This window comes from Numenius arquata, chromosome 10, assembly GCF_964106895.1.
Source record: "Numenius arquata chromosome 10, bNumArq3.hap1.1, whole genome shotgun sequence".
In the NCBI taxonomy this organism is placed as follows: domain Eukaryota; kingdom Metazoa; phylum Chordata; class Aves; order Charadriiformes; family Scolopacidae; genus Numenius; species Numenius arquata.
The window spans coordinates 48,946,445-48,968,065 of record NC_133585.1 but is presented as its reverse complement, the minus strand read 5'-3'; the positions used below and the strand labels follow the sequence as shown (position 1 = coordinate 48,968,065).

The 21,621-nt window shown below is 42.5% G+C and overlaps 1 protein-coding gene across 4 annotated transcripts in view; it reads left to right on the top strand.

The window, feature by feature from the left end:
- The window catches only part of MTUS1 (microtubule associated scaffold protein 1), a 94,413-nt gene that overhangs the window by 42,099 nt on the left and 30,693 nt on the right, over positions 1 to 21,621 (top strand). For all 4 annotated transcript variants that reach the window (XM_074155326.1, XM_074155327.1, XM_074155325.1 and 1 more), the window contains one exon: positions 19,396 to 19,613. In XM_074155326.1, coding sequence (XP_074011427.1) covers positions 19,396 to 19,613 — 218 coding nt within the window. The remainder of the gene's footprint in view (positions 1 to 19,395; positions 19,614 to 21,621) is intronic.

The window sequence follows — 21,621 nt, the reverse complement described above, 5'->3', positions numbered from 1 at the left end:
CTCTTCCTCTTCTTCCCCATAGCAAGCTGTACTTAGTGCTCTTATCTCTCTGGTGACTTCCATTGCTTGCTAAACCTAGTTACTCTCTTACCACCTTGGGAATAAGAGGTGTCTCGGAGGCCAAACAGTAGCCGATGTCAACCTTCAGCAATATCAATTTTAAAAACGTCCTGTTTGCCTTGGTAGCAACGAGCAAACATCACAGACCTGTTTATTTGAGCAGATGACATCCTTTTCCAATGTGATTTCTTCCCTAAATCCTGCTTCGGATCACGTTGGGAACCAAGAAATTACTTCTGCGCATCGCAAAGCAGTGTTCTTAAAGGAGGATTCTGAAAGCCTCAAGTGTCCCGAGTTGGTGAACTGTTCACGTGCCTCCCCCCCCCGAAGAATAACTGAAGTACTGATTAATGTCTGACACTGCAGTTTAATATAGAACTGTAGAAAGATACCCAACACACTCAACCCTGCAAAGTATTCTAAATCTAAAAGTCTGCTGGAGAGGTTTGATACAAGATGAGTGTGTTGAATATTTGTGTCACCTACCAAGGAAAAATATAGTTCAGAAGTAGAGCCAGCTTCATCTATTCTGAGCTAAAGTTGAGTAGCTGGAAACCATTTGTTATGAGGGATTTTGGGATTTAATCATGTTCCTGTTGAAGTCAATGAGACTCTTTGCTCCTGACTTAAACTATTCAAGACTGGCTACTAAATGACCTGCCTGATGTGCTTGATTTCATTCTTCGTAGGTCAGAGCTTCAGTAGGCATTGAGGTGATGGCTAAATGGAGGTTCTTATTTTCAGGTGCTAGGGCACTGTGTTTGGAGTTTGTAAGTATAGGTTGTGTTCTATACAAGTCTCATCCAACTGATGCGTTTATGACCGTTATAAACTGAAGATAGCTATAGGTCTCTTCAAAGGAAGCCTGGATAGCAGAAAGGAGCTACTAAAAACAAACAAACAAACAAAAAAAAACCCCCAAAAAAACCCCCACCAAAACCCTACCAAAAAAAATCACAAACCAACAAAAGCCACATCAAAGTAAAAAAAAAAAACCAAAACAAACTTATATGTGATGTTAACGCTTAAAGCGTGCATGGAAGTGAATGTAAATGAGCTTTGCTCAAAAAAAAAACCACCTTTGGAGAAAGAAGCACTGGATTGCTGTGAAGAGCAGATGCGTGGCAGCTTCTGCTCTCTGGCTCCACTGTAGTGAGTGATGTTGGATTTTGTTACCCCTTCACTTAAAGGGATTAATTACATGTGAAGGATGCCTCACGTATTTGTCAACATGAAATAAGTAGAATTGCTTCTTCAAGCTCAACTTCATAGAATAATAGTTAATTGAAGAGTAAACATAAAAGACCTAGAAAATTATCTCTGCTAAGATCGTTTCATATTCTAAGTGTGCATTTGTTCCCACTTGATGTGTCTCATAGGTGGACAGGGCCTGGCTGCAGCTTCTATTGCTGTGAAGTAGGTTGGGGTTTGGAAGTGACAGGCAGCTACAATTACACTTAAAAACCTGAATAACTTTTAAATTACTTCAGGGGATTTCCAGTGCGGTAAAACTGGACTTAAACTTTTAAAAGCTGCCTCTACCAGTTTTGCAGCTTGTGCAAATGAATCTGTTTCCATAGTAGAAATGGCTTGCAGAGTTATATAGCATCACTAAATAAAGCATCGCTACCTATTCAGTCCTTTTAATTTGAACTTTCGAAGTCATAAAGCAATAGCTTTTTTGAGGAAAATGATACCATGAAATTTCCATGCTAGAATGCAACGTCTTGAGTATTTGCAGCCAGTTGGCCGACTGTTCTGTGTTACTCTGCTTTCTTTGTTGGCACAGAAAACTTTGATATAGGAGGGGGGTGGAAGGCAGAAAAAGTTTCTTGCATCTTCAATTAATTAAATATAATTATATGTGAAGTACTGTGGAGGCGGCACTGAGTAGATTGGAACCACACTTACCACTCTCATTGCAATCAATGGCAAGAGATGACAATTTCTGTTTATAGACTGGCTGTTAATTTACTGTCACATAATGAAGCAGTGTCTCCACTGTTTCTGTTATTTAAAACATTCTAATCCCGGAGTGGCACGATGCATAGGAAGAGCCTAGGTCCAAAGCTGATAATTTGATGCCTCTAGGAAATGCGCGGGTGTTTCAAACGGCTGAACTGTTTCACCAAGTATCATACCAGAAGCTAATTTATTTGTAGAATTATTTGCAAACAGATGCCATCTGTTTTGGCTTGTCTTCCCCCAGAACAAAATCCAGTGAAGGCTGCGTTGGTCAAGCTGGCTGAGTCCACCTGTGCCTCCAGTTGTTCTTCTCTAGATGTTTCTGCTGTCTGTGGTCCAATGGAGTAGTGGTGGTGTCAGAAAGATTGAATTGAATTAAATCTTATTTTAAGAGGAGGTTAAGCAATTATTTTTACCATGATAATATGGTAAACTAGTGCTGTGGAATTACTAATTAAGGATTTATATTACAGTTAGTGCTGTCACCAGCACCTTTCCAACCATGTCCACCAACAGTGCTCTTCCCTCTTACTGTTTCTTGGTCATGGAGTATTAAAAATAAAATACAAAAATGAATGCATCAGCAGTATAATTTACATCTTTAAATCTTCTTTTTTAAAAAAACCCTCAATTTAGCTGTCCACATACTGAAGTGTATAAATAACCCACCTTAAATAACCTGGCTTGTATCTGGCTGAGATGTTTCTTCGTGGTTGCTATTTATGAACCTTCCATTGGTATCATCTTTACTGATCTCTAGTGGTTGTAGCAAGGGTGTTAATAACCCTGAGTCCTGTGTTCAGCTCCTGGTTAAGTTTAATTTTGCTGCTACTTGTCATGGTAATATGTTGCTTATACATTTGATAGCAAGTAAAGGTGGTTCTTCAAGATGCTCATGTAAACAGTTTGTATGTGATGTTACGGAAATTCTTCTAGTTAGGCAGGAAACGGTGCAGCCGGGAACATCTGTGGTGAAATTCTTTTCGTGAAAGCTCATCCTTTTCTTAAAGAGAACTAGCAATCCTTTTTTAGGAAAGTTGGGAAAGTGTTACAAATAATTACTCATTAACGACTTGTTTAATACTGTTTTTAGACTTAAGATATTTTGGTGGCCTTTAATTTTTATCTGTGTGTGAATATCACTACTGTCAGAAACACATAAATTATTTAAAATGTTATGTTTATACTTACAACAGAAATAGACTTTCTGCTGAGCTTTTTCAAAGATTTGAAGTAGTAAAACAGGAATATTGGAAATGCTTCCAGCAGAAGAATGAGTGAACTTAAAAAGTCAGTTGCAAATTATTCTACTCCAAATAAAACAGATGGCAAGAAAACTTTGCCTTTCTTAGCCATAAGCACGGGCCACTTGTTGTATAACCAATATAAAATCAAGGTTCACTTATTTCCACACATATTTCTGTACAATCTACTACTTGCTTAACTCACTTAGCAAATTGAGACATGTTGCCACTTAAAAAAAAGTCCTAATATGAAATGAATAGCGTAACCCTATTAAACCTGTATTCCTGTGTCTCGGGAAGGACCTCTCAGCTAGGAGTTAGGGTCAGGGGAGAGGAGATGCATGTGTAACGTGAAGTTAAATTTCTTTTCTTGCTGCATTTTAGTGGCACAAGTAGAGGTGTTTGTAGTTACAGATCTTTCATAAAGATTAACCTCGGCTGTGGGTTTTGGTCTTTGTGGGAAGTTATGGGTATCCCCCTGCAGTTACCTGAGGCTCCTCAAGAAAGTTTCTGCAGTCGTCTTTCCCTCTCTGCCCACCACCCAATTAGGCAAAAAATGAGTCTTCCATCTTCATAGCTGCTTGTTAGCTTAAGCAGAAGAGACCCAGGGGAACATTAAGTGCAAAGAAAGATGCCATGAATGTTTAAACTTCCTCCACAGCAGCCACTTGGACTCCAGCGCAGCCACGGCAAGCGATCCCTGCGTGAGGGGAGCCCTGGTACCCGTTGGGCAGCCTTTGCCAACGCGATCTCTAGTTGCACAGTTTGGTCAGGAGTCACTGGGGAGAGAAGTCCCTTGACTTCGAGGGGCAATCAGCAAGAAGCGGAAGGACTGTGCTCCTCTCAAAGGGTGGGGACACACATCTTGTGGCTAATAAAAGCGCTGGGTGCTGCCCTGTCCTCTGTTTTGTTCTCAGCTTGGCAAGAGGTTTCCATGGGGACTCTGTTGGGTTGTGCTCAGGCTGTTCCTCAAACAATGGTGTGCAATGTTCTAGGCATGTCTCCGGGGAGACATCTTCGCTGCTTAATAACAGGAAAACTTTAACATAACAGGAAATACACAAATAGGTCCTTAACTATGACATGGGGATGTTCCAGCAGCACTTAGACCTGGTATGGGGCACTCGAGATGCCGTATTTTCTGTCTTCCACTTGCACCAAGGCACGGAAGATTGAGTTCACGTGGATGATTTTAACCAGCAGCAGCTGAAGTGGTTCTGTTATGATGCTGTTTTATTCCATTTGCCAGCAAATTGTGTTGCACAGCTAGGGTAGCTTTAAAGTACCATTTTGGGGTTTATTTTAGACACATGTTCAACTGTGCTGATATTCCTTAAAACGTGGTGGTGCTGCTGCCTCCTAAAATACACTTTTCTAAAGTTGTGAGCTTACCTCTAATTTTGGTGGCTGCTTAAATATTCTTTCATTCTGCAGAGACTGTACTTTGTGTTAACTGTGTTGATATGTGTAATTAAGAGGATGAATAGCACAGGTGCTTGAACTGTAAATTGGAGTAGTAAGATATATATATAAAAAAATAAAAATAACTTGCACTACATGGACTAACCTCCTAGAGGAGGTGAATATGTGCAAATACCATTTCTAGCACCTCAGGAAAAACAGTGCTGATCTAGAGTAACTCGGAGTCTTAATCGAGCTATGAAACAGTTGTAGAAATAGATAATCCTCTAGTTAGATATAGAAAAAGTTTAATGGAACTTCCCTTACGTGATCTTCTGGACGTGCCAGGGTAGTCCTCTGCAAATAGGGTAAATGTATGCCTCTGTGTGGAAATGATGGTACAGATTAATACTTTTCACAGAGTAAGTGCTTGGTTATTTTTTAGTTATGGGAAAACGCCTGATTTGGAACTTGTCAAATGGAGTCAGTGTAGCTGGGGAGGAGCAGCCTGTTGGGATGCCATTTTGGGCTGTAATTAAAATAAATTGAGATATTGATTAAAATAAGGTCACTGGGTGATACCATAATGAACACTGTTGAAAATGCTACATTAGTGTTTTCTACATAGGCCCTAAAAGCTCTAGGACTGATTCTTGGAGGGATTTGTGAAATCAGTTACTGTAAACTTTATTTTTCTCAGTTTGTTTCCAACCTGTAAGTTTAATCATACCTATATCATCACTGAATTTTTTTTTTTTTTTAAAGCCATGGGCAAAATTCATCTCCTACCTTGGTCTCTGAATTGTTTTATACTTTATTTTATAGTCAGAAATTTTTGACTTCTCTAAAAGGTGAATCTGTATGTACCAAAAGGAGAATTTGGATGTTAGCTATTTATTTTGTAACTTGAAATTGCAAACTACGGTCATCTATTTTATGAGGAAAATGTTAGAATTGAATTTTCTTGTGATCTTTTGGTAGATAAAGTATGGTTGTTATGAATAACTTTGCACTGATTATAGTGCTTCCTACACGCTTAGAAGTGCTATCACCTTACTCTTTAAAGAGCAACATCGGTGAATTTGAGTCTAATCTAGATTTTTGTCTTCAAACAGATGAAGGGTTTCATTAACACAAGAAGCTCTAGCTGGATACATTCAGAAACAGTTTCGGCACGAAGGCAATAATACAAAATATAACCGAGGCTCTTTAAATTCCCACTGCCTGCCCTGCTTTTTCTTCCATAATATCCTTTGGGCAGCATTTCAGCGCCACGCTTAAGTCCAGTGGCATTTGTTGCAGTCATATAACATCAGCTCAAACTAGTGTGATTGAATAAATAGCTTCTGAGTTCAAACGAAAAGCCACTCTGTCCTCTCCGTCCAAGGTGGCTGCAGATACTGTGCAAGAAATGATGTCGCATATTAATGTGCTGGTCTTGTGGTCAAAATGTCTTTTACTTGTCTCTTGAACAGTTGTTTTCAAGGAAAGATTATGGTTCCTTGCAAGTTACTGAGCCTATGTAAATAGGCTCTTACTCTGAAAAACTACTTTGAGTAGTTAAAAAAATAAATAAATAGAAATACCAGATTCTTGAACCTCACATTAAGCTGAGCTAGTAAATATACCGGCAGTTAACTAACCGTGTGTTGGTTGTGAAGGATGAATTCCTACATTGAACTAGGGGCAGGCACAATTGATGAAATGAAGCTGAGCGATTCAGTTAGAGTTCCAAATTAGTTCTGGGTTGGGTTGCGAGGGGTTTTTTTGCAACAAAATGGACCTCCATAGTCTATAAGCAAAAAGTGACTTTCAAACTTAAAATCTTAATTCTATATGCTACAAGAATCCTGTTTAGATTTCTTTGGAGTTCTTTCTACCATTAGCTGTTAAAGCCTAGGGATGTTGGAGGCAAGTTTGATACATAGGTCTAGAATAAAATTATGATGCAAAAAATTAAGCATGTGGAGGTAAGAAGAAAGGATCAGGATTTGCACCAGGGAAGCAATTAATGGGATCTGGGAAGGGCTTATAGATGGTATGAACTAACCACAGTGGGATTCCCTGTCCCGGTTGACTCTGAGTCCTGACTTTGTAGACAGAGGCTGCAGAATGAACAAAGTGCAAAAACGTGCCATGTCCTGTACTTGTGATAAAGCAGTAGAGGGCACCAGACAGTAAGGAGCAACTTCATGTGCAGGAGGTGGAAACAGGAGCAGAGAGGAGTGAGGGACATCGGTCTTCAACATGGCTCTGTGCCTGGTTCTCTGGGCAGCTGTGCCTTTTGGGGATGACAAGGCACAGCTGGAACTATAAGAAGGTATGCGGGGGAACAGAGGACCTGCTTCAGATGTCTCTCTGCCTACTCAGAGCAATAAGTGAACTACAAACTTACTTTAAATATAAACCCCTTATGTAAACATAATTGCTAGCTTCCAATATAGCATTTTTTTTTCTCCTTGAAAAGCTCAGGAATTCCAGGATTTAAAGTTGCCCGTGGCGTGTAGGAGGAACTGAGGTAGCAAAGGTCAAATGCCTAAGACACGGCTAATAGATTGAGATATAGTTCACAGACTTTAACTCAGTCCCTGCTGGCCAAGGCATCAGCACACTGTAGCACATCCTCATGCAATTGTTCTCCATCCTGTTGTCATCTTTGTCCTTAAAAATGGATGACTCGCTGCAGTGTCTTGGTTTTTTTCTGAGGTGGATTAAGAGTTATTTCATTGGTGTACATACAGCCAGTCCCTTTCGTATCCAAACATCCGTGCTGTAGGCTTGTTTGCACTATTAGTACAATAAACTAGTTCTACCATCTTCCCCCTCCTTTTCTTTTCCCTCAGAGGGTGATACGTAGCACTGTGTGGTGAACTAGCGCGTGTCAGGCTTTGTCCTAGTTCAGAAATCAAGCATCAATATTGCTCTTAGCTATTTAGAAAATAACCAGAACCACCCTGGTCCACTGGGAGTCTGGGTGGTGCATGTTAGAGTTGTCTTCTGTAAATTGCATAACATTTCAAATTGATTTAGTTTGCAGGCAGTTCTGAATATGTGGTGGACTTACTAATATTTTTATTCGTAGCTGATGTGTGGCTCATACTCATGTTTGATGTGTATTGGCTAGATGAAAACCTAATTCAAGTCTAGATGTTATAGTTCCAGTAAACTTGACAAAATATATATTGTGAATGCAATATTAAGACAAAATCACTCTGTATATTAAGCATTCAAAACTCAACTGGTGTCTCTGCGAGACGTGCCTATGGTACATAAGGTAAAAAGTGTCATGGGCACAATGCTGAGATTTCAGAGTATTAGTCAGGCTTCCACGCGTACTGTGCATTTAACAGGCAGACATCTGTCTGATGCATTAATTACACACTTAATGTTCCAGTCTGGGACTCCTTTAAATCCTTTGTAAAATGTGACTTGTAAAGATTATCCCTTTCAATCTTCCAAGCTGTTAGAAAATTTGGACGTTGCTGTTCTGAAGTGGTTTTTAAATTCTTTCCTGCCGTCATCACTGACTTTATCAGTGCAGGGCTACTGGGCTTGACAAAATGCGTGGCAAAATTTAACATCTCACCCGATACTAACTTTTGACATCGTCAAGACTGGAAAAGAAACAGCTACTGGTGAAATGAGAAAGAAACATGTAACACTAAGACAGCATAGGGCACAGTGCAAGAGTCTTGATCACTGGACTTGCCTTCAAAACCTGCTCTTTAAAAAACGGACAGGCTGGTTGATCGGGCGGTTGCAGCGGTGAAGTGAGTTGACCTAATGCTTGTCTTCAGGCTTTTGTTTTGGAAGTCACCAGCAATTGGGAAGGTAATGTTTTTTTTTTAAGATGCATTGGATCATAATATAGCTCCTTGCAAAGCTATACCTCAGTATAAGGTTAACGTAGGTTTTAAAACATAAATTACAATCTCCGGAAAAGTGAGTAAGGCTAATGCAACATGGAGAATTCTGTATGCTTAATCAGTACAGTAACTGATCATACTCAATTACTGGCAAACAAAGATGATTGTCATTAACGTTTCCTCTAGCACTGTGTTCCCAGCAATCAGTAGTGTATTTGACGATCTAAAACAGTTGTACAAGGTGGAGAGCCATATTCCAAAGGACAGGTGGCATTTTAGGGGAAGAAAGACAGATGTGTTCATCACTTGGATGAAAGCATTTTTTTGGTTGAGAAATACTGAGGGCTTAATGGATGGTTAATTTTAATAGGCTTATACACACAGGGAAGCCAGTTCAAAGGCTGCCGTGTGGGTAAGTCTTTGGGGTAGGAACTGGAAAGATGATGTGCTGAGGCTTATCTCGGAGCCTTGGTGTGATGTCACACTTGCAGTGTTGGTATTTTGCTAGCCTTGGATCCATGGCTGCCTCCAACGGCTCCTGATTGCAGGGAGAGTTCTCTCCCTGATGAGAAGATGGCAGGGGCATGCTTATAACCCAACAGAAGAGGTCCAGACCATCACACTGCAGGGCAGAGGGATTGCTACGCACTGCAGGTTATCACTTCAGGGCCTAGCAGAGTATGAAGTATGTGTCAGATTAACTGGCAAGAAGTCAAATGGCATCCCTGGAGGTGTTCAAGGCCAGGCTGGATGGGGCTTTGAGCAACCTGGTCTAGTTGGAGGTGTCCCTGCCTATGGCAGGGGGTTGGAACTGGATGATCTTTTAAGGTCCTTTCCAACTCCAACCACTCTGCAATTCTATCTGCCTTCAGAAGGACCCTTGTGCAGAAGTAGTTCAGGACTGCTTGAGGGCGCTGAACCTTTTGTGGAGATCGTGCAAAAACTCGCTTAGGAAGGTGTGCTGTTGGAAAACTGGTCTTGCTTTGCCATCTCTTGGTTTCTTCTCAGTCGCCTGTATTTACGGGTTTCCTCTTGCCACCCCTGTTTCTGTGTAAAGTACGCTGTAACGAAACGGTGCCCCTGGTTCATGGTCCGTTTGTTGTGTCAACAAGCAGGAAGCTAATGAAGAGCTGCATGTGGTATATTATGGTTTCTAGGGAACAGCTTTAGGCTGCAGGACTCTGGTGTGGTCCGTAAGCACTTGGTTTGTTACCTAATAGCCAGGGTTGTAACGGACGGGGAAGCGTTTGACACGCTAATAGGTTCTGCTTCAGAAGAGACTCGCTCCTGCAGCGTGAAACCCCGTGTGGCCAGTGCTGTGAGATACGTGTGTGCTAAGCATGCGATTAAAACATTAAACAGGCAGAGAGCTCTTTGAAGGACGTAAATACATCGGAGATGACCCTTTCCTTTTCGCTGCCGAGTGCATAAAGGGAATATCCATTTCCATGGCTGGAAGCGAGGAGTGAAAAGGGATGGGTTTAGAAAGCTGTACTGAGGCTAGAAGTCAGTGCTATAGTACTGGAAGTCAATGGATGAGTTGGCGTGAGAGGACAGACACGGACTCCTGAAGCAGTACTTCAGACTGAGTGCCTGGAATAATGTGTGATGGTTCTGTACTCCCCCTCCAGGCTGTACCAGCATTTAAGGGAAAATATGCTGAAAAACTTTTGTACCCCCGCAAAGAGAGGCAGAGGGATTTCTGCTGTGTGTGTTTTAATCCTGCTGAGTCAGTTTAAGCATCTAGGTCAGGCTTTACCTGCCTGCAGTTAAAATTTTGTTTAGTTCCTGCAACCCTTTTAAAAGCCTCTGTGATGGTTACTGATTCTTTTGTTCAGGACAAGTTGAAAAGAATTTGATGACAGCTAAAATAAGCTGATGTTCCTGAACATGGGCTAGTGGCTGACCCTAAAGAAGGGAAACTCAAGAAGGTGATACGGACCTGTTGGAGGAGGGCCATGGAGATGCTCAGAGGGCTGGAGCACCTCTGCTGTGAGGACAGAATGAGAGAGTTGGGGTGGTTCAGCCTGGAGAAGAGAAGGCTCCAGGGAGACCTTATAGCCCCTTCCAGTACCTAAAGGGGGCTCATGAGAAAGATGGGGACAAACTTTTTAGCAGGGCCTGTTGCAATAGGATAAGGGGTAATGGCTTTAAACTAAAAGAGGGAAGATTTAGACTAGATGTAAGGAAGAAGTGTTTTACACTGAGGGTGGTGAGACACTGGCCCAGGTTGCCCAGAGAGGTGGTAGATGCCCTATCCCTGGAAACATTCAAGGTCAGGTTGGACGGGGCTTTGAGCAACCTGATCTGGTTGAAGATGTCCCTGCTCATTGCAGGGGGGTTGGACTAGCTGACCTTTCAAGGTCCCTTCCAACCCAGACTATTCTGAGAGTAAAGGGATGGGAGAGCTGTGGTTCCGCTCTAGTATCTGGAGCATTTAGTTGTTGTCTTGGGCTTCAGGCTGTGTTGATGTAGGGAGGAGATGCAAGATGAGAAGTGCTGTTTCTCTTCCCCCAGCTTCTTGAGGCAAGACCATCTGAATAAGTATAGCTAGAAGAGTTTCTGAGGTATGGAGTCTTCTTTGGCATTTCAGTTGGGCAAATTATTCAGGCACAATTCTGAAAAATGAAGTCACTTTCCTATGGACTGGAACTGGCTTATGACTGATGTGCTTGATGTGTGTTGGGCAAGTTGGGGCTGTCTTTGCCGGCTTATACAGACAGGCCTGGGGCAGAGGGTAGGATCAGAACATCACTTCTTCAGGAGTCTGTGTTTGTACAGTCACCAGCCTGTACTCCGAGAGTCACAGCGGGATGTGAAGCTGGATGCAGGTGAAAATTACGGTTGACCAAGCTGTGGAGCGGCTGGGGGGGTTGGAAGGCTTCCATCCAAGTATAGCCTGTAAGGGCCTCCGTAGACACCGTTAATTTAGTTTTGTGACTGCTTTCCCTGTATATTTGCCTGAAACTGCTTCCTGGGTTCATAGCCCAGAGCAGGAGTTTTGAAAGAATTTAGGGTGGTAATTTACAGCTAGCCAGATTTCCAGGTCCTCTCAAAGATAATGAATGTACTGCTGCAGATTCAACCCAGTGGCTTCCTTATTTGTATGGAAGTTCTCAAGTCTCCTTCCTGAAGTGCCGTAGCTTGTCACAAGGCAAACTTTAAAATCAAAGCCGTGAGATGAAATGGTTGATCGGTCTTTTCTGTTGCATTGCTCGAATAGCTTGTACGCATTGCGGCGGGGGGTTAGGTAGAGGGAGAATTGTAGAGATTTATTTTTTTTTGAAGCTTCAGAACTAGCTGTGTAAAGATAAATATAAAAGGTGAAGTTGATGGGCTGGTTCAGATGTGAGACTGAGATTTGATAGCTCCTTGAAGGGAAAAGCCCTGGAATGAGATCCGTGGGTTATGCAGTACTGCGCCGGTGGGAGTAGCTCGCTCACAGGAGGAAAAGATAAAGCATCTAGAGTGGAGGTCAGCAGTGTAGGTCTGCGTTCTTCAGAAATAATAAAAACAGGTGGACCTTCAAGTTTACTTTAGTGTTTGTCAGCGTATTTGGAGAAATTTGATCCAGCTCAAAACTCCACTGAACACAGTTAGCTAGAAGTGCTTCGTGGATGTTAATATTGTACAGGAGACACGTTTTGTAATGCTTTCCGTAACCCAGTTCAGTGTGTGCTCTGGGATGTGTTGGCAGCATTTCCTTACCTGTATTTCAGTATTTTGGTTGTAAATGTATATAAATATGGATATATACCCAGTTTTCAAGGATATATTCTTGTCCAAGTGTTCCCTCCTATTACATGTAGCAAGTACTCTTTCTGTAGCCCTCTCTAGTCCTTACTCCCTTTTTTCGTTTTTTAATTTGGTCTTTCTCGTTAGTTCTCAAACTCTTTGCCAGCCTAATGCCAAGAAGTCCAAGGGTGGGATTTTTGTTTTTGGGTTTGGGTGTCTTTTTTGCAGTGGGGGAGTGCACTCAGTTACCAATTATAATTAGGTGTAAACCAGACTTCTTGAAAAAGGGAAAAGTCAGTATATAGAGGCGACTAGATGCTTCCTCTTTCACGTTTGGGAAGTGAAAATATCTGGTTGCTGTTTTAAGTCTCACCCCAATCCTAGTTGTACAAACTGGTCAGCTGTACAGAACGTGAAACCACCCTGAAGGTCAAAGTAGTGGATTTTTTTGCATGGTTCACTGTAAGCTTTGTGTAAACTCTTTTGTTTAATATTTCAGTTGCGCTGTATTACCTAACACTGTAAATGATAGCTGTTACTGTTGTCTAGTGTGTTTGTGTTGACTTCACAACTATGCGTGGTGCTTTTCTCAGAGAGGTTGTAAAATTCAAAGTACCAGCAACCTCTGTAGATTTCGGTTTGCTTTGTAGTATCTACTTGTGCATTGAATTTTAGATAAGTTTTTGAAGAGCATCATCAAAAAAGAGTGGAGAAAAGCAACCTGCCTGGAAGCTGTGTGAAGAAGGCGATCTTTAGAAATCCCCAGAGTTCTTAGTGATCAGACCTCTAAGTTTGGTACATTCCTCACTCAAACACATCGACTGCATTATGGATGGAATGAATGTTTCCATATAGAGCAAGAGACTGATTTTCAAGGAGAGCTTTTTTCTGCGGTGTATTATAGCAGAGAGCACTTGGGATTGGGTGCGCACACATGTAGAAAGGAGCCTGCAGCCTTTGGGCTGTCAGGGAGAGTTAGATCTTGGGTGGTTACATGGATGAGCCTGGAGAATACCCTCCCTCTGACAGAGAGACCTATTCTCTACCTGTATCATACCTGAACCAGTGGAAATCAATTCTGCTGGATTCTCATTTGCTGCCAGGAAATATCTGACAAGGTCTTTGCAACTCCTTCATCTCCGTTCGTGGGATTTTTGGGAAGCACTAAGGCGTGGTGAAGGTTGGAATGCTGTGTCACAGTGAGCTGAATTACTGCCGGTGTTGCTCTAGGGATGCAGCAATACTGTGGTTGCTCATACCTGGCTTTCTTCACCTACCTACATTTTTTTTGTCAAAGGTATTACTCTGATTCAAACTTCGCATTGTGCTTCTGCAGCCTGTTTCATGTGCTGGTCCTTAGTGGTGACTGTATGTGACTAATAATGCTCAGGAGCTCTCAGGATAGCTGTCCAGCTAGAAATGGGGGAAGAAACTGCACCTGGGGCCTGTAGCTGTGCTGGGGAAGTTCCATCAGAAAGCCCATGTCTGACTGTCTGGGAGGTGATACAGTGTCTTGGAAAAAAGCTCCATCATCATCGTTGTGTCCACCAGTGGCTGTGGTACCACTGCGACAGCAGGACAGTCGGGGGATGCCTGCAAACCGTGAGGTGCTCTGTGAGGAGGACGTGTCTCTGATACCTTCCTGGTCCCGCGAGTATGCCTGGACTAGTGTAGGAGGTGAACTGGAAAGCGAGCAGTAAAATTTCATTGCAAGCAGGACTCCCCAGATTGGTTCTCTGGCCAGTAGCACTGTGGTGAGATGGAAATCCTGCGCCTGTGCATGCATGGACTGTTGGCACTCTCTGTAACACGTCCAGCCCAAAACGGTGCTGACGGGGATTACTGTGGGTTTGGCTGGGTAGCACAGGTCCTCCGCTCTGAGGTTACTGTGGGATCATCACTGTCTCCACAACCATCCTGGAGCTGTGACAGGACCAAAGGTGTGGTGCCAAAGCTCTCCTGAGCTCCAGGTTGTGCGCTGCTCCGAGTCCCGCTCTGAATATGCCGGGTGTTGTGCTGAATGCCAGCTCACCTCTTTGAAGGCAGAGGCTGGCGCCTTCTGCAGACGAAGATCTACATTGTGTTGGTTGCTTTTTCCAAACTGTGTCCGTTGACTGGGTAATTAAATAGCTGTGTAACACAACAGCTAACAGCCTGGTGTCATTAATCTACCTGTTTCTACATGGAGCCGAGATCTATGGTGAGTTCTGTGCTTAAAAAAGTAAGAAGCCTCAGCTTTTATGGAGAAAAGTTCACACTCGGACTTGGACAATAAAAGGTTTAGCCTCCTTAACCTGCCAAAAATAGCTGATTAGTCAGTTTTCCCGTATTGCTCTGGTAACTGCTTGTTGTTTGTGGACTAGAAGGGCTTCCTCAGGATCTGGGTTTGTCCAAAGACTGCGAGCAGAGCATTGCTCACCGTGGGAATGAGGAGAGGGCACTCAGTGGGAGCAGGCCAACGTCCAAGGTGCTCACCCCTGTGTACTCCTGAGCCCTGGCTGCAAACATTAGCAGAAGGACAGGTGCGTAATCACCTCGTTGAATAACGAGGCGCTGTTGAAGTGTTTGGCTTTCAGCTCCTGCAGGCAACTGGGGCTCCTTCTGAGCCTCTGCGTGTTGGAAAGGCAGGAAGGGCCACCGTGTTCCCGCAGAGCCTTTGGCTGCCTCGCAACAAACCCGGTTCCTGATGCCCAGGCATTCTTTGATTGATGCACAGATCAAGTGACTGCTGGGAGTGGCTTTCGTGGTGACGTCCCACCTACAGTGATGTCAGCAAAAGATTTTAAAGAATTCAGGTGTGGCATAATCTGCCAGTTAAACTGATTAGTGCTCTGGTTGAGCCCTGAGAAGGAGCTCTGGCTCTCCAGGCCTGCTTATTGAAGAATTTTATTTAGTGCCTTCGCCTTGCCTCGTATGAGACTCTTACCCACCTGACAAATGTCCCTGACAGCTTGGAAGCTGTGACGCAGGAAGAGGTGCTGTGACTCCCGTGGGATCGGGATGGAGTGCCTCGCTGCTCTGTTGGCAGAACTCAAAGCCAGCCAGGAGGCCATGCAGGCTGGACAGAAGGAGCTAAAGCATGACGTGGAAACATCTCAGAAGGAAATCAGAACAGTGTTAGCGCTGCAGAGGAGCCAGCAGCAGGTGAAAGAAGATCTCAAAGAGGAGGTGAAGTCCAGTCACTTGGATATAAGGACTGTGCTTGAGGAAATCCAGCGAGTAAGAGAAGAAATGGAAGCTCGATTAAATACTCAGGCCGATCTGGTCTTGCTGATCAAAGAAGTGAGCACCAATTTAACGTGTGTAGACAAGGCTTTCCAGAAAATGGAGGAGAGGCAGAGAGTTTTTACCAGCCTGCATCTTCCTACAAGAGAAAATGTTGAGCAAGGCTTTTTCTTTGAAAAATGCTTACACAAGACACACACGGGTTTTGAGAGACCTGTGGAAGCTAACAGTTTGGATGAGGAATGTGAAAAGAAGGTGCTTAGGGGTAAGAGAATGGTGACTGCAAAGGTGTGGGGAGAGAAGTGAGGTTGTTCCTACTTGCACTTGTCAAGTAATTTGTTTAAGCTATTTGGAATGCTTTTAAGAAATGTAATATTTCTTAGGAATTGAATCTCTTGCTTAAAGAAAATTAATTTCTCGCTAGCATAGACGTTCCTACACAGACCTTCCTTGTACATGACAAGCAAAGGAAGGCTTTGATTTGGCTCTGCAAGGCAAAAAGCGGGTGATAGATGATTCATCTGGTAATCCTGCAGCAGTGCACAAGATAGAGAGGTTCAGCAAACCAGTGGCACCAGCAAGTTCTGAGATATCCGGCCAAGTACAATGTCAAGTACTGGGCAATACCCCAGCACTTAAACATAACTTTATGGAACACGCCCTGCTGTACAGAAAGTTGTGTAGTTCTTGCTTTTGAACGCCTATTAACTCTCCGTTAACTAGAGAAGTGATTTATGGGAAACAGTTTGTTTTACGGAAAAGCCTGGGATGGGTCCAGTGTTCTCCCCAAAGAACTGGAGTTGGCTGCTGTCACGTGTGTAGTGACTGTAGAGGGAGTGGGAGGATTTTTGGAGCGTTTCCAAGGTCATGGGGTATTGGTTTTGCCACCAAGAATATCGAATCTTCTGTGAATGATTCAGCGATCAAAAGGCTTAGTCTTTGCCAAATCACTGCTAATTTATTTTTAATTTTTTATTGCTCTGAAGAAGGATAGGACTTTAGATGATGGTGTGTCTGTCTGGCTACTGCGCTACGCGTGGTACTTGAGAATCTGATTTCTAGTCTTGAGAAACTGAGCATTTCAAGTAGATTGGGTACGGTGGTTTTGAGCCTGTTGGAGAAGAGTCCAGAACTGAAGGGTGGGAATTGTTCTGCTTTACAAGCCATGACTGTGGGGGGTGCAAGTAAAAAAGCCAAAGTGAGGAGGACTTGGGCTGGTAACCAATACTCTCTTCAACGTAGAGCCCATCAGTAATTAGACTCATGATGCTCTTGTTTTAATGAAAGCATGGCTTTTGTTTTGCCGTCGCAGCCTGCCCGCTGTACAAATCTGGAAACAATCTGTCATTGCCCAGAGGTACGTAGGCCATAAATAAGCACCGGAGTGTCACTGGTGTTAATCTGTAGAGGCAGCTCGTGCCACGGAGGGTTCACGCTAGCAGAGAAATGCTTTTCAACATTTGAAGTGGCTGTGGATATCGGAGACCTGTGCTAAAATTGCCAACAGGAATGTCACTGAATTTCTCCAGTGCGTGGGTTTTGTTCAGCTTGTTTCAGTGTAGTATCCAGTGTTGGGTCGGTTGGATGTTTGAATGAGCTTCTAGGAAAAGATGTGGTATTTTGGGTGCCACGATAAAAGCAATGGTGTCAGGCTGGCTGAGCTCTGGAAACAGTGGGTACCTGGAATGTTGTGTCATTTGTGGTTAGCTGCTCCGTCACTGTATTTAAATGAAATAACTTCATTAGGTATCATTAGGTAACAGTATGTGATGTAATTTTTTTTTCCAGAATAAAACTTTCCTGCAAACATTTGTTCAGATTTAACGCAGCTCTCTCAGGGTCCTGCAAGTGGAGGTAGAAGTCATTTCATATAGTTAATTAAATGATGACATTAGCATCTGTATCAGTGACTTTACCCAGTGGCCTTAAATCGAGAAGAGTGCTCTAGTTCTCTATTTATTGTAAGTGGAGCATTCAGGAAGGGAGGTGGAATATGTGAGAGAGCAGGAGTATGTGAGCCAGGAGGGCAGGGAAGGACTGACTGTATGTGTTTATTCCCCAGTCCCTGCTCTTTTTTCTTCCCCTCTCTTCCCCGATTATCATCTCTTGTGATTTTTGAAGGAGCTTCAGAAAGTAACCAGTATTTTCCTAAGCAAGTCTGCTGGAATCTGACATGGTTGCTCTCAAAATGTGAACTGTCATTCGTTTAGAGAGGTCTACTCAAAGGGCATCATTGTGTCCGCACTGTGAGAAAAGAAGTGGTCACATTAGTTAAAACGGTGGTAAAAATAAGCGAACTGGAACTGGCAGCCAAGCTTGATCTTTTTTCCCTTACAGGTTTGTATTTTGATTTGGCTTATCATGTTCATATAGCTTTTAATAGCTCCACTATTAAACTGCAAGACAGTATGTTTCTAATTAAAAATATACCCTTGAACAGTCAGCATCTCTGAGCAGCAGTGTACTGACATCTCCTAGAACACAGGAGCATCTCAACGTGCTACGCTGACAGCTCTCTTAACTGTGAGGGATGACAGAAAAATCTTGCTTAGAGAGGATTTATTTGGAAAATTATTAGGCTCGGGAGGCACTTTGTACCTGGGTCAGTCAGAGAGGCACAGAAGACATGGGTATTTTGAACAGGGAAGTTGTTTTTAAATGCTTTGGAAACAAGCGAAGGCTGTGAAAGACTGATGTGTTACCGCAATAGCTGATGTGTCAGTCAGAGTAACACTACCTGAGAGTCAAAGCTTGTTATTAATACTGTCCCCAGTTGTGTGATTGAACTTGACACCTCTGGGACTATTCCAGAATCACTTGATAACCTGCAAACCAGGTGGTTGGGCTTCAGAAAGCTACTTCTGAGCTGCTTCATAAGCAGCTGCTTCTAGTTGGTTAGTTTAATCCCCTGCATTTTATTGTATGTTCCTACTTTTCTCCAAATCTCACCTCTCAGGTTTGATTTTTTTATTTTTTTTTTTTTTGCTTTATCTTGAAGAAATCTTGTTAAGTTGAAACTGTACAAAGCAATCCGCTCCGATGTCTTCATTAAATTGCCACGGGATGTTTGTGTATCGCACCAGCCCTTTTATTGCAAAAGCGTTTGCTCGCTCCCCGTGGGATCAAACGGGGAAGACTGGCCCTATCTGCTGGGGCTCCTTTTCCACTCCGAAGGCAGCGGAGACGCCCGTAACCTCCGCGGCATTTACGAGTCAAGCGCTGCGGATGCGTAACGTGGTTTCCTCTGACAGGAGGTGATTGTGTACTGTGAAGGGACTGAGGTTGCAACATAACTGGGAATATTAAATCAACGATGTAATTCTTGGACCGTGAACAGTGGAAATATATTAAATTTTGGAGCATTTTTTTTTTTATAAGTCTCATCCTTGTGACTGAAATTGCTGACACTTAGAAATGCTGCAAGACCTCTAGTTTATAAAGCTGAAATCTGAGCTGCAGAGAGGGGGGGGGTTTGCAATGAAAGTTTCGAAAGGAAGGAAAAGACCAAGTAAACACGGGGAAAATGGGTTTGTGTTCAGCGCTGCTTTAGAGCGCAGGAAATATGAAATCCATGTTGCAAACTGGATAACAACTCTTATGTTAGAAATTAGTTACCAGGTAGGATAAGAGACATCTTGCATGTTATGAAAATGTTTATTTAAAGCATGGTGTGAAGAGTATGCTGGAAAGTAAGCCACAGAAGACACGAAGGTGAGGATGAAGTGCGAAATGCTCCTCCTGGCAGAGGAGAGGGTCTTCTCTGCAGAGCTACTGAAAGAACTTTCTCCTAGTTAGTGTTTCAGGAAGCGTTTATAAGGATGTTTAACTACTTTCTTTTGCATCTGTCTTTTAAAGACTTCAAAGTGCACGTTGATTAATTGTTGTTCTTGTTCTTTCAGTTGACAAGGGCAAGCAGCGGAGTCCCAAGAGCTCGTGCATTCAGGCCCAAGCCCTGACAGACGCACATTCGCCTGGCACAAAACCGGCCGAGCTGACACAGTACAAAACAAAATGTGAGGCCCAAAGTGGAATCATCCTGCAGCTGAAGAAGTTCCTGACGTGCAGTAACCAGAAGTTCGAAGCGTTAACGGTTGTGATCCAGCACCTGCAGTCCGAGGTAAAAACTCACAGCTGATCAATTTTGACTTCAATTTGTTGAAATCTTCTCAGCAAGGGCTTCTTGAAATATTAATATACTGGTACATAACATCTGTGTTTCCGTTACGATGATATCTGGTTTCCTGGGGAGGTAGCAGCAAACCTGCTCCGGGCATCAGTTGGATGGGAACAACTAAAAACCCTGATACTGAGTTTTACGGCCTCTTTGCAGCTTCCCATCCTTTTTAGAAGAGAAGTTTTTAAACGTTTGTAGTCAAAGGGCCCTTCAGGGTTGAGTAGTTTTCCAAGTATATACTTCAAGCTCTGCCCTTGTAGGAAAGATTAGTTCCAACAGATAATCTGTGCGACCTTGCCTTGTTATCTGACATTGGACAGAAGAGTATAGAGGGGGTAGATACGGTTTTGAGCTATTCAGAATAAAGTATGAGTTGTAACGGTTGTATTTATTGAATCCTGCATTATTGGTGGTGACTTAAAATTAGCAACATTTCATTTAAAAATATATTTAGAAATCCATCTGGAATTTAGAGTGGAATTAACCCGGTGTCTTTTAACGCTTGTCTTTCCTGGTCCATTTGACATATGTGATGACCTAATCAGTTTGATATTACACTAGAAACTTTGGGGCTGCTTTGAAAACATCGGAGAGAAGAAAAATCTGAAGTCGAGGAGATTATAACAGTTTTGGACTTACGCTGCAAGTGTTGATGCAGTCTTTAATAGCAGTTTCTCTTGCATTTATAACTCAAAATTGATACCAATCTTGGAACATATTTCAGCTGTTCTGGTATGCGGTGATTTTATAGTCCGGTATACAAAAAAAGCACTGAGGTGTCTCGGTGTGCTGCCAGAAACGTAATGTTCTCTTCTTGTGGGATAATATCTGCTCACTCTCATTTCATCTAAAAATACTGCATTTAAGTCCAAGCCTGGCTCATCTCCGTAAGAGCAGTGGCTCTGAGCCAGTTTTGTGGGTTTGCTTTGGTTGGGGTTTTTTAAACTCTTGATTGGAACACCTTTCTCTGCTAAGGAACTGCTTTGAGATCTTCAAAGCAATTTGATACGGGATTTCTGAATGCCTGTCATCTAGTGTGAAATTGTGAAATTTATATGTGAAATTCTTACTGCTAAACTTCTGTGCAATCTTCTAATTACTGTATAATAAGCACCTTGATTTTTTGGTAACTTTTATAATTGTCTTGGCCAAGATGCTTCTCTCAAATGTTTTGTATTGCAACTTTTTAAAATTCAGGAATACTTTATCAACGTCATATTTAATGAGAAGCCTTTTATACCTATTTGCTTCTTCCAGGCTGTGTTACAGGTCGTTTAGTCTAAATATGATTTTTTTTTTGCTTGTTTTGTTTTTAGAATAATGGAAATAGTTATTAAAAAAAAAAAGGTGTTAGAGGGAAGAGAACTGCATGGAAGACACTAGGAATTTTGCTCCTTCTTCTTCTTCACTATTCTTTTGTAGATGGGAAGAAAAAAGAAATTTTATTTCAATCAAATTGTATAAAATTGGTAATCTTGGAGAGTTAACTCTAAGCACGTGATACTTGGGCTAAATATGGCATATTGACGTAGTTTCGTAACAGTTATAGGTATTGAGGTTGTTCTGTCCTTTCCCAGGATAATACAACACTTGCTGAAGAGTTCTTGTGTAGTTACCATAGGGGTGAGAAGGACCATGGTGGTGTGAGGAACACTCAGATCCTGGTAGTTTGCTGGGGGAAACATCCTATAGGATTTCTGTGGTTTAGGGAACACTGTGAGGAGTTGTTTTGGTTTTGTGGTTTGTTTTGGTTTTGTTCTTTGGTTTGGGGTTTTTTACATTCTGGTGAGGTATGGAGTCTGTTATAGCTAACTTTAATCTCAACTGGCCATAGGTTTATTTTTCTGAAGTGTCTCTTGGGGACCCCTTTGACTTAGTTTTCAAACTCTTTGGGTCATCTTGGGGAGAAACTTGAAGTTAGGCTTTAGCTCAAAAGGCAGGGGCTTAACTA